The 12,680-nt window shown below is 35.1% G+C and overlaps 1 protein-coding gene across 4 annotated transcripts in view; it reads right to left on the reverse strand.

Annotated features, from left to right (window-relative positions):
- LOC122916524 (WD repeat containing planar cell polarity effector) overlaps window positions 1-12,680 on the reverse strand; it is a 455,082-nt gene that overhangs the window by 226,151 nt on the left and 216,251 nt on the right. For all 4 annotated transcript variants that reach the window (XM_044264070.1, XM_044264072.1, XM_044264073.1 and 1 more), the window contains exon 12: window positions 10,037-10,160. In XM_044264070.1, coding sequence (XP_044120005.1) covers window positions 10,037-10,160 — 124 coding nt within the window. The remainder of the gene's footprint in view (window positions 1-10,036; window positions 10,161-12,680) is intronic.

The raw sequence follows: 12,680 nt of genomic DNA on the forward strand, positions 1-12,680 counted from the left end.
CTGCCTCTCTGCCTACTTGTGATTTCTCTCTGTCAAATAAATAAATAAAATCTTTAAAAAAAAAAAAAAAAAAAAAAGATTCTCCCTCCCTTTCTGCCCCTCCCATTCTACTCTCTCTCTTTCTCAATCTCTCTTAAAAAAAAAAAAAAAAAAAAAAAAGTCAGGTTTGGGGCACCTGGGTGGCTCAGTTGGTTGAGCGAATGCCTTCAGCTCAGGTCATGATCCTGGAGTCCCGGGACTGAGCCCCACATCACGCCCCCAGCTCCACGGGGAGTCTGCTTCTTCCTCTGACTATCTCCTCGCTCATGCTCTCTCTCACTGTCTCTCTCTCAAATAAATAAATAAAATGTTTTTTAAAAAGTCAGGTTTGCAGACACAATTCACTCACTCATAAACATAGCCTTTTACCGAGGTCCTAGAATATCACTCATTGAATAAAGGTACCAGAGAAAACAGTGGGGAGTTGAATGCAAGAGAAACTGACAGTGGCAAACAGTCCCAAAAAGACAACTCAACTGGAATTTTGGTGGAAAACAAATTTTGTACATCACAGATGAAAAGATAACTAATGAATAGTGACTAATAAAAGTCTTAAGATTCATCCATTCAATTTGATGCCTAATATGCAGACCATCCCCACTTTTAGCTCGACCCCTAGAATGAATCCAGTCTATTTCTCTCACACCGGACAAAAGAGAGTTCCCTAAGGCCATTACAGTAATTCTAGTAAGACAGAATGGTTATTGGGGTGACTGGGTGGCTCAGTGGGTTAGAACCTCTGCCTTCGGCTCGGGCCATGGTTCCAGGGTCCTGGGATCGAACCCTGTGTAGTAAGGCTCTTTGCTCAGCGAGGAGGTTACTTCCTCCTCTCTCTCTCTCTGCCTGCCTCTCTGCCGACTCGTGATCTGTATCTGTTAAATAAATAAATAAAATCTTAAAAAAAAAACCCACACAGAATGGTTATTATCATAACTTTCCAAACAATCATGGTTTTCTTTAACAATGCAGCTTTTACCCCTTTTGATTTTTAGATACAATATCTGAGGGAGAATATGAGCAACAAAAACAAAATGTAAGGACTTACTTCACTGGTATAGTTACATACACAGAAGTAATGCTGTAAGGAATGCCAGATTGCCAAACAAAATGCGGTTTGAATGTTTGGGCCATACCTCTGACTAACTACAGAAGGGGAACATTAAGGAAGAGCCAAGTATATAAAATTTGTTCATGAAATGGCCCTCAATTTATTTTTACCTATACTCTGCCAATTTTGTTTGGTATCCTAGTTTACTAATTAGGATCATAAACTTTTTCAAATTGCCATTATGGTAGAGGGCCCCTCACCCCTTGGCAGAAATCCAAATACCCAGAATTTTCCTTCCCAACCAGTCCTAACTGGGCCCACATGAAAACCACCTCCTTCAGGTATAAAAGCACATCTTTCTAGGTGCTTTTAGTTAAAGGGCTTGAGGTTTTACTGTTGTTCCCTTCTGCTTATTTTCCTTCTTGTTCTTTCATCTTTTTTCTTAAAAAAAAAAAAAATCTGTTCACGTGTGTGGGCCACTTTCTAAAGGCCACAATAAATGTTTTAAATCTGAGTACCATATCAAAGAGTAAAAGTCTCTTGGAATGCCATCATAGTGAATCAACCCTCCTGGGATTCTTTTCTTTTAAAATTTCATGTCCTCAATAATTACAACTATGTAACTAAATAGGCATTTGAAAAAAGACTTAAAGAAGAACAACGGAAAAAAAATTGTATGAGTATAGTGATGGAACTGCATATAAAAATATCTTGGAGGGGCGCCTGGGTGGCTCAGTGGGTTAAGCCGCTGCCTTCGGCTCAGGTCATGATCTCGGGGTCCTGGGATCGAGTCCCGCATCGGGCTCTCTGCTCAGCAGGGAGCCTGCTTCCTCCTCCTTCTCTCTCTGCCTGCCTCTCTGCCTACTTGTAATCTCTCTCTGTCAAATAAATAAATAAAATCTTAAAAAAAAAAATATCTTGGAGGGGCACTTGGGTGGTTCACTTGTTAAGAGTCTGCCTTCTGCTCAAGGTTATGATCCCAGGGTCCTGGGATGGAGCCCCACATCAGGCTCCCTGCTCAGTGGGAAGCCTGCTTCTCCCTCTCACTCCCCCTGCTTGTATTCCCTCTCTTGATGTCTCTATTAAATAAATAAAATCTTAAAAATACATATATCTTGGGACTGTAGCTTACTTCATGGGAAAAATGTTAATTACTAATTTAATTTTTTAGAGGTTATAGAGCTATTTCAGATCTTCTATTTCTTTTTTAGTTAGTTTTGGTTATTTTTATATTTCTAAAAAAATTTCCTTATCTTCTAATTTTTCAAGATTTTTGTAATGAAGTTGTTCATAGTAAACAGGATTATTTCAATATTTAAAATCCTCTGGTATGTCTATCATTAGCTCCCTTTTATATTCCTAATACTGTTCACTACTTTTCTATTTTACTAATCTTGTCAAAAAACAAATGCCTAGCTTTATTAATCCTCTTACTGCCTTTTTTGTTACTTAATTTATGAACTTTTTATTATTTCCTTTTCCACTTTCTTTGAGGGTATTTTACTGATACTTTAAAAATTTCTTAAATTGCATAGCTCTTTCAGTTTTTCTTCTTTTCATCATTAACAGTTAAGCCTATGTATTTCCCTTTATAACTGCTTCAGAACTCACCTCTGAATTGCTCACTCAAACTCAACATGTCCAAAACTAATCTCAGGTTGTTTTCCCACATACCTATTCTTTCTGTGGTTTTGCCAGTCTTGTCAATGGAGCTCCATTTCAAGCTCTAGTCCAAACATTTGATGTCATCTTTGATTTCTCTTTCTATCATATTCTTCATCCAGTCTATCAGCAAATGCTGTCAGCAAAACTTTCAATATATCCAAAATCCAACCACTGTCCTCATCCCTTTTGTTGCCTACCTGCTCTGAATGGTCACTATTTCTCACTCAGTTATTTCAGTAGACTCCCAAATGCCCTTATCCTTCAAAAGTCTATACCTGACCATCTGAGTGACTTATTCACTCATTGATTCCAAGTCATCTACTGACTTTCCCTACTATTCAAGAGAAAAATCTCAACTCCTTATGACAGGCAACAAAATCCTAGATCACCAAGCCATTTGCTACCTTTCTGACCCATTCTCTTATTATTCTGCCATTCTGTTCACTGCTCCAGTGAAACGGCTGGGATTTAACTTCTAGCTCACCTTCTTTGGGAGGCCTTCCCTAACAACTTTATTTAAACTGCAGTCCACTCACTCGACCATTCAATATTTCCCTAACCACTGTCCCTGCTTTGTTCATCCTTGTGGAACATATCATTATCTAATATACTATATATTTTACCTACTTATTTACGTATTGTTTCTTTCACTATAATGTAAACTTAATGATGCCATAGATTTGTATATGTGTGTCTGTTTTGTTCTTTGCTATAGTCCTAGTTCTAACGATAGTGCTGGCATGTGGCACTCAGTAATTAATTACTGAGTAAAGACAACTAACTAATCCTTTGAAATTTTTAAAGATTTATGGCCTACGACATGGTCAATTTTAAAAATGTTTTTCTTTGTTCCTGAGAAAAGTATAGTCTCCAATGTTGTATACAGTACTCTATATATGTCCATTAAATCAAGCTTTTAATTATATTGTTCTAACTTGTATTTCCTTACTGATTATTTTATTTGCTTAATCTATCAATTACCACATGAAAGTAATTAAAATCTGCAACTGTAACAGTGGATTTATCAATTTATTTCATCTGTATTTAACCTATGTTTTATACATTTAGAATTGTTTTATCTTCCTGAATAAGAATCGATAAACAGTTTTTCTGCCGATATTGATCTCTAGTAATCCCTACCAATAATTTTGCTCTAAAGACTATTTCTATAACATTACTAGCTCTTTTTTGGCTATACCTAGTACACTTTTTTCCCATTCTCTAGTTTTTAAACTTGTTTTATGTGTCTCTTGTAAAAATTTACAAGAAAAATGTTTCAACCATTTTTGCAAATCAAAAATTTAGAGGGGCACCTGGGTGGCTCAGTGGGTTAAAGCCTCTGCCTTCGGCTCAGGTCATAATCCCAGAGTCCTGAGATCGAGTCCCGCATCCGGCTCTCTGCTCAGCAGGGAGCCTGCTTTCCTTCCTCTCCCTACTTGTGATCTCTGTCGGTCAAATAAATGAATAAAAATCTTTAAAAAAATTAAAAAAAAAAGAAAAATTTAGATCAGTTACATTGATAATGATTATTGAATTTTTTTTAAAGATTTTATTTATTTATTTGACAGACAGAGATCACAAGTAGGCAGAGAGGCAGGCAGAGAGAGAGGAAGGAAAGCAGGCTCCCTGCTGAGCAGAGAGCCCGATGTGGGGCTCAATCCCAGGACCTTGGGATCATGACCTGAGCCGAAAGCAGAGGCTTTAGCCCACTGAGCCACCCAGGTGCCCCATGATTATTGATTTTAAAAACTGATTTCTACAACCTCATTGTCTGCTTTCTGTTTTCTTTTTCTTTTTTTTTTTTAAATGTTTCTTCCCTGTATATGTTGTACCCTCCCCCAGTTCTTGCCTTCTTTTGGGATGAATTTTTTCTCATCCAATATTTCACTATATTTGTTTGAAAATTATATACTCTATTTCTATTTTTTTAGTGATTACCCTAGAAATTCTACCATATGTATTTTACTTAATAAATTCTAGTATTAATCAGTATCTTTATCTTCCTCTTAAAAAGTATAAAGACCAGAGAATGATTTAACTTCATTCGTTTTTCTAAAAAAAAATTCCCCTATTACATTATTATTATTATTATTATTATTTTCATTGGGTTTTTTTTTAATCATTACTGTCCAGGACCTTCTCTTAATTTTAAACCCTTAAATTAGACATGGGTATTTGTTTCATACTATCGATTTTTGTGTTCCCACAAGTTTAATATTCTTTTTGGCCCACCATTTCTTCTTGCTGTTCATACGTTCTTCCCTTAGAGTTTAGAGAAGATGCTATCCTTCAATGGTACTAGACTGATGTGGGCATCTTGGATCCCATCTCCCACTCTCTTGAGCCCTTGACAAAGCCTAGGCTTTTTTCCCAACACTTTAAGTATACAAGGTCCTCCCTGCCAGGTGCCAGCACATGCCCTCAAGGCAAACTTACTCTTGTGGAATCAAGCATCCTTGTCATTTCAAATTCTGAGTGTTTCCCTTCGTTTCCTGCCAGCTCAACCTTGCTTTAAGCAAATATTTTAAATATATTATCCAGCATTGTCAGATGATCTGACCAGGAAGTTTTTCTCTGCAAATATTCTGTCTTATTCCCTAAATATTCTTAGGTAACTGTTTTGATATTCATAGTCTTTGAACTGATTTCATATAATGGTTTTACTTACTGTGTATACTCCATTAGTGAAAAATGTAACTGAAAAAGCCATTTAGAAATCAAACTGGTTAATAAATTTTTTAGTCACAAATGATTTTTGTCTATCATATATATTTATCATGTAAGTTAAGAACCATTTCAAAAGCTAAGAATAATTTCCAAAACACTACCCCTTTTTCCTGAACTCTAAGTATAAATATGGACTCTAACATAATGTATATTTCTCTTCAACACCTTATTATAAAAATTTTCAAACATCTAGGAAAGTTGAAAGAATATATTTAACACCTAGATTCTATCATCATTTTACAATATTGTTTTATCACATATCTATCCATCTCCCTTCCTACCAATTCATCTTACTTTTTGTTGATGTGTAAAGGAAATAGAGACATTAATAAAGTCTACCTCAAAAATTTCACAAATATAATATTTTTATTTCTAGGCAATAAATCCCCCTTTCCCAACATTTTGTTTACTATTTTTTAAGAACTGAAAAGCATGACACTGTGCCATAATCACCTAATACCATTTGAGCCAGAAAATAGTAGTCTTATAGTTATGAAGGGATATCAGTAGAATAAATTAATTTTAATCCTTTATAATATACTTCCACATTGGGAAAAGTAAGCTTCATATGTGGCACATTCATTTGAAATGTTTACCCTTTTATTTCATCAATATCTAGGAAGTTCCTATTATAGTTTCTATTAATTTATAATGAAAAGCTCTTCCTTTTTAACACTTTCCTCTTCAGTAGTTCTAGAGGACTAATCAATTTCATGAAGACAAAGAAGTGAACAACCAACTTCTGAACTTAACTTAGGCAGCTGAATTTGCCTTAGGCAGTGGTATTGCCATTTATAATAAGAAACATGTATTTGGTCTTTGTCCCATTCCTGGCACAGAGTTCCTAAAATCCTTGGAACTTCCTAACTGAAAAGAGAATCTTTTGTTATTCATAACAAGCCCCTTTTAGCCACACTTGAGTTTGTATTACAGAGAAGACTGTGAAAGCCTCTAGGCTAGGGGCTGGTTGCCAGTGGAGACAAGCACTAGATTAGATGATTGGAAATTTCAGCCACAACGCCATATCTAGGGCTGGGGAGAGGGGTTGGAGGTTGAATTATTACCATGGCCAATAATTTAATCAATCATGCCTATCTAATGAAGCCTGCATAAATATCCAAAAGGACTGGGATGAAAGAGTTTCTAAACTTGGTGAACATGTGGAGGTGCTCAGAGGGTAGCATTCCTGGAAAGGGAATGAGGCTTTACATCCTTTCCCATATAACTTGCCTTATGCATCTCTTCATCTGGCTGTTCACTTGCATCCTTTAACATATTCTTTAAAATACCAGCAATAGTAAGTAAACTGCTCTCCTGGGTTCTGTGAACCTGAGTAAGGGGTAGCAGAAAACTCTAACTGGTAGCACAGTTGGACAGAAGTTGCGGGTAACCTGGAGTCTTCCTACTTGGAAATGGCAGCTGACATAGGGACACTACTGTGGGACTGATCCATTTACATGTGGAGTCTGTGCTTACTCTGGTTAGTGTCAGAACTGAATTGAATTGTAGGACACTTAGCCGGTGTCTGAGAATTGGTCAGTGTGGAGAAAAAAAACCACCCACACATCTGGTACCAGAAGTGTGAATATGAGAGTAAAGGAAAACACAATGAATTTTTTTCTAGACACCTTCTATAGATTAAGTATCCAGCTTAATGATTTTATGAATTAGACTGCATCACCTATTTAAAATTTTACTATCATAAACATTTTATTTAGCTATCATATATATTAATATTATACCCCTGCTTTCTATCTTCAATGTTAGGAGCAATGATTTACACATACAGAAAGCATTTCTTTTTTTTTTTTTTTTTAAGATTTTTTTTATTTATTTGTCATAGAGAGAGAAGCGAGAGCAAGCACAGGCAGACAGAATGGCAGGCAGAGGCAGAAGGAGAAGCAGGCTCCCTGCCAAGCAAGGAGCCCGATGTGGGACTCGATCCCAGAACGCCGGGATCATGACCTGAGCGCCAAAGGCAGCCGCTTAACCAACTGAGCCACCCAGGCGTCCCCATACAGAAAGCATTTCTTTATGAAAATTTATCATTTTGAACACATATAAAAAGCTGTTAAGAAAGGACACGAGAAATAAGTTTTATAGTTTAGATTTCTTTGGATTTGGAGGAAGCCTGTCAAGATAATTTTTTAACTTGCTTAAAGACAAAAAGATCCATAGTCTTCCTCTAATGTCAAGATTAAAACAAAATTATGAGCAAAAATATTTTAATAATGCACATAGATAATTGTTAATTATCACAGATTCATACTATGACCTCACATTTTACATGCTGTATGAAATTAAAATCAGTGTAATATTTTATTCCTTATCTAAAGAGCCTAATCTGCACTCAGGCAATCTCAGTCCTCAGCTTTACCAATTAGTGACCTTAGGTACATCTCTACTCTCCACAGTGCTCCTTCTCTTCATCTTTAATTTAAAATTCTTTACAGTGGTCTTTACTGTTTAGATTTACTCCATTACCTAGTAACTTTTTTTTAGAGTATTAATATACTGGCTAGACAAGGTACAGGTTATAATGCAATTCTAGCACTCTGCAAATACAAAAAAGTATTTAGCCTGTTTCTCTTCCCCTAAGTAGGAGAACTTCTTGGCAGCAGATTAAACAAAAAAAAATAATTCTAATTTAAGCTGTTTCATTTAATTTCTTATAAACTTACTCTTCTTTTTTCATAATGTCATACATAGCCTACTGTCAAAAGAACTAATAAACACTCATTATAACTGAAACAACTGCAAAGCATGCAAAAAAGAAAATGTGAAAAACGTAGTATACCCCAAGGAAAAACATTCAATTCCAAGTATAACCACACAAAGCTAGAGTCTAATAATAATGGCAACAACAGTAACAATAGTCACCTCATCAAAATACATCCAAAAAATAATTTGAATACTGCACCTGAGGAAAAATCAATGAACAAAAAATTGCACATTAGTAGAATGTCTGAACATCAGCAGAATATGAGCATGCTAGGGTCCAGCATTGTGAAATGTAAGGCTCATGCACAACTAAACCACTGCATAAAGTCAGAGAAGCCAGACATAGTGAGGCCACCAAAAATATGCCTCCAAAACATCTGTTTCATTTAAATCAAACTTTTGGGGGTCTTCAGGGAGGAGGTGAATTCATTAGTTTTCTCCAGAAACAAGGAAAACAAAATATAGTCAGAGCAAAGAACAAAGCCCTACGTCCAAATAAATGTGACATTGGTCCCAATATTTTTGGCATATGTTCACATATAGAAGACTGCTTCATTCAGGATGAAGAGTCTCTTGAAATATGTTAAAGTCATTCAGATGAAAAGGCAAGATTCAATCACAGATTGTGATTCAAGCAATATATTAACATTTCTCAGCTTCCACAAAGACTTCCCTTTCCAAAGGCTTCCCTACTGGGTAGAGATTAAAGTGCCACTTAATAAATAGTTTATTTGTCAAATGATAATACCCTCTTTACAGGGTTGTTCTGAGAAAAAAAGGAGACACTATACATAAATTTGCTTGAAAGAGTTAAAAAGAAGTATAACAGATTATAAATAAAATCAATATTCAACTCGAAGTAGTATATCCTTTTGGTATATGAAGTTAATTCTATTACCTCCTGTTATAAAATACATCATATATAAAAGTATACAATATATATTCAATTAAAAGAATAATAATTTTAATGGGCCCTGTTATATATTCTGCTCATGTTAAAAAAATGAAACATTACTAATACTTTGGAGGCTCCCATGTACCAATTCCTGTATTTCTCTTAACTTACCCTATATTATCCTAAATTTTGTGCTAATCACTTCTTTGATTTTATTTATAGCACTGACACATTTATATGTATCCTTAAACTATCTAATCATCATCTATCTATATCCATCAATTCTCTTTCCATCCATCCATCCATCCATCCATCTGCTTTTTGAACTTTATTATATGGAATATGCTATGTACTTGTCCTTCAACTTCTACAGTCTTTTTCTCAGAGTGATTTGACATTATTATCTAATTTTTCATAAAATCCCTAAGATTAAAGAAATCTATTCTAACCTTTAGTGAAAATGAGGCACAGTGGGACTAGGAACTTGCCACATTATATGAGAGGACAACAGACAAATCTTTCTATAGTAATTCTGAAAGTAAAGCAAACCAATGACTATCTCAGAGCTTTATAGTACATTTATATTTTTATTTTCATTTAAAACTAAAACATTTCTCTAGTGCTAAGAGCACAATGAATATTTTAAAACTGACTTACCCCTCTCCAAAATTGAATATACATAATTAGTACTATTTGATTTCATATTAAAGGGGAAGTTATATTCAAATGTACTGATGATATAAAAGCCCTAAACAATATTCAAATATATTCCTTAAAAGGAAAACAAGAAGAAATTAAAGAATATCAAAAGGAGATTTGTTTTTTTTTCTTAGGAATGGACTATTAGAAAACAGCCTAATTATGGAATATTCTAATTAAAGAAAATGGCTCATTAAATAGGTAATTAGTCTGACACTCATCAATTCCAAGACATTGTTCACCTGAGCAAGTGATGAAAGAATCTTCTTGCATATTTGCTGATTTCGTCTCTATATTCCAATATAGTTGTATCCAGGAGTGGTCTTGTTGGAGCATAAAAGGTTCCAAGGCTTGCCTCAAGCTGTGCTGTGGAATTCAAACATAGCAGCACTAAAACAAGTGAAACTCCTTCAATTACAACAGAATACTCATGTTTGCAGTCAGTCAGGTTTTGCAAACTTGGATGAAATGTGAGCTTGTTGCAGGAAAGATGAAATTAAAATATGACAGCTGGTACAAAAACAAACCTGTGTATAAACTTTCACTTGAGGCAAAGCTGACAATGACTCTGAGCAACAAAAAGCTGTCAAAACTGAAGAAATCCATAATGAATCAACCTCTCACCACAAATGGATAATTAAAACAGTGACTCATCAAAGTAACACAGTTTGAACTAGTATTTCCAGTAAAATCAATTCACAGTGTGCTCAACATTTATTCTCTTTAACTGAAAGGAGAAAACAAACTTTTTTGCATTGGGAATTGAAATAAGTATTAGAAGTGCTTTAAAAATAATATAAATGAAAATATCCCTATTGGAGTAATAATATCTTTCTAAGACAATTTTAAAGAAACAGTGAAAGTCCCCATACTTTCCCTAAATCTCACCCTAAAAAACAAGATTGCTGTTTTTGTCCACGTGTGAAAGCTAATACCCCTGGGAGGGATGACATGCTAATCCGCTCTTGGATTAGCTCAACTGACACCTTTCTAGAAAAAAAAGGATTGGAGAGCAAGTTTTGATAAACCAGAGGGCTAGAGATTGGGAGAAAAAGGCACATTCTGCCTACTTCATAATTTTACCAAGCCATGCCTTTGGTGTGTTTTCTCCCAGAAATACCTAGAAGTTAAATAATTATAGTAATGGTGAAAGTTGGAGGAGAATGCTACGGTTCACAGTAAGACTCCGTTGGTTTTTATGCTACTAGTGCTGGACTGAATAAACAATTTCTTATTTAGCAAAACTCTTTAGTTTTAGGCATATTTGGGTTTGAAAGTATTAAATACCTCATCAGAGTAATTGCTATGGACTTGGCTAAGCTGTTAGTAATTTCTTTCTTTTAATCTCAAATCTAGACAGTAAAGTAAGATGAACTTTAGGGGTATTTTCTTTCAAAGCAGCAGTCAATTTAGATTAAAATTGAATACAGCAATGCTATTGTGAAAACAAGCCAGATCCTCTTGCCATTGCTTGTTTTCTTGACAGCATGTACTTCTGAAATGTTCAAGCCTACATGGAATACTCATAACTCCCAGCACAGTTATAGATTCATTAGATAGCCCAGCTTGATGTTTAAGGCAGAAATGAAAATCTCAAAGATAACCACAACACAGCTACAAATAAAAGAGCTCAATGGGTTCCACTAATAAAAGGAAAACAAATTACCATGTCAAATTTGCTAGATTCAGATAGAATAAATATCAATACAGAAGAATTCTGAATGTTTTAGAAATGTATTTTACAGTTTACTTGAGGAATAATGCATATTTCTACTTGAAATGTACATATTCCAATAATCCAGCATCATGCAAGTGTTTTAATAGCCTAGTATCATACAAACTTTTTATTTCCCTACCTTCCCAAGAACAGCTCCTTGAAAATATCCTTTATTAAAGCAAGAATCTAATAATGCCCATTTGTGAATTCCCTAATAATCTTTCTTACAACACAAATTCACCAATGTGCTAGCAATTTCTCAGTGTCCTGAGGGAGAGTCAGTATTTTATTTTCTCTATAATTCCCCAACTGTAAATTTAGGAGCTCTTGTATAGATTGTGTATACCGTAACAAGTTATCTTTACGGACTCTGCCTTTTTGTTTTCCTACTATGTACCTAATCTTGAGAGTGTACCAATATAACATATAAATACTTAAGATAACTCTGTAGGCAGACATATTACAGTAATATCTAGCATTTTGAAGTTATACTTTTTATTTTTAACTAATATTCATTGAGTACCTACAGTAGGCCAAGCACCGTCTGTGCTAGGCATTTTCTCATTGTAGAAATACTGGACCCTCCACAGAGGGACTGGACTACCTCCAAAAAGCACATTCAATTAACATTAAATATTTATTGTGGGCCTCCTGTGAGTTGGACAAATCCCATGATGTGAACTTCCTGAAGGAACACGCCCTCTAAAATTACTACAACGGGGGCACCTGGGTGGCTCAGTGGGTTAAAGTCTCTGCCTTCGGCTCAGGTCATGATCTCAGGGTCCTGGGATCAGGCTCTCTGCTGGGCGGGGAGCCTACTTCCTCCCTCTCCTTTTGCCTGCCTCTCTGCCTACTTGTGATCTCTGTCTGTCAAATAAATAAATAAAATCTTAAAAAAACAACAACAACAAAAAACAAACAAACAAACAAACAAAAAACTACTACAATGAAGGCTCTGTATAGATTTTTATCTAAACACCATGTAATAAAATGGAATAAGAAAATCTATAAACATTCAAAGAAAATAGTAGGGAAAAAAGCTCTTCAGCAAAGACCTTTTGACATATTTCCTGTTTTCTCTATCTTATAAATTACCTAGGGACAGTTTCTCATTGGCTAGGAATTCTCATCATTAATGTCAATGCTTCCTGCAAAGATTTGAAATAAAG

Source organism: Neovison vison, chromosome 8, assembly GCF_020171115.1.
Source record: "Neovison vison isolate M4711 chromosome 8, ASM_NN_V1, whole genome shotgun sequence".
Lineage (NCBI taxonomy): Eukaryota > Metazoa > Chordata > Mammalia > Carnivora > Mustelidae > Neogale > Neogale vison.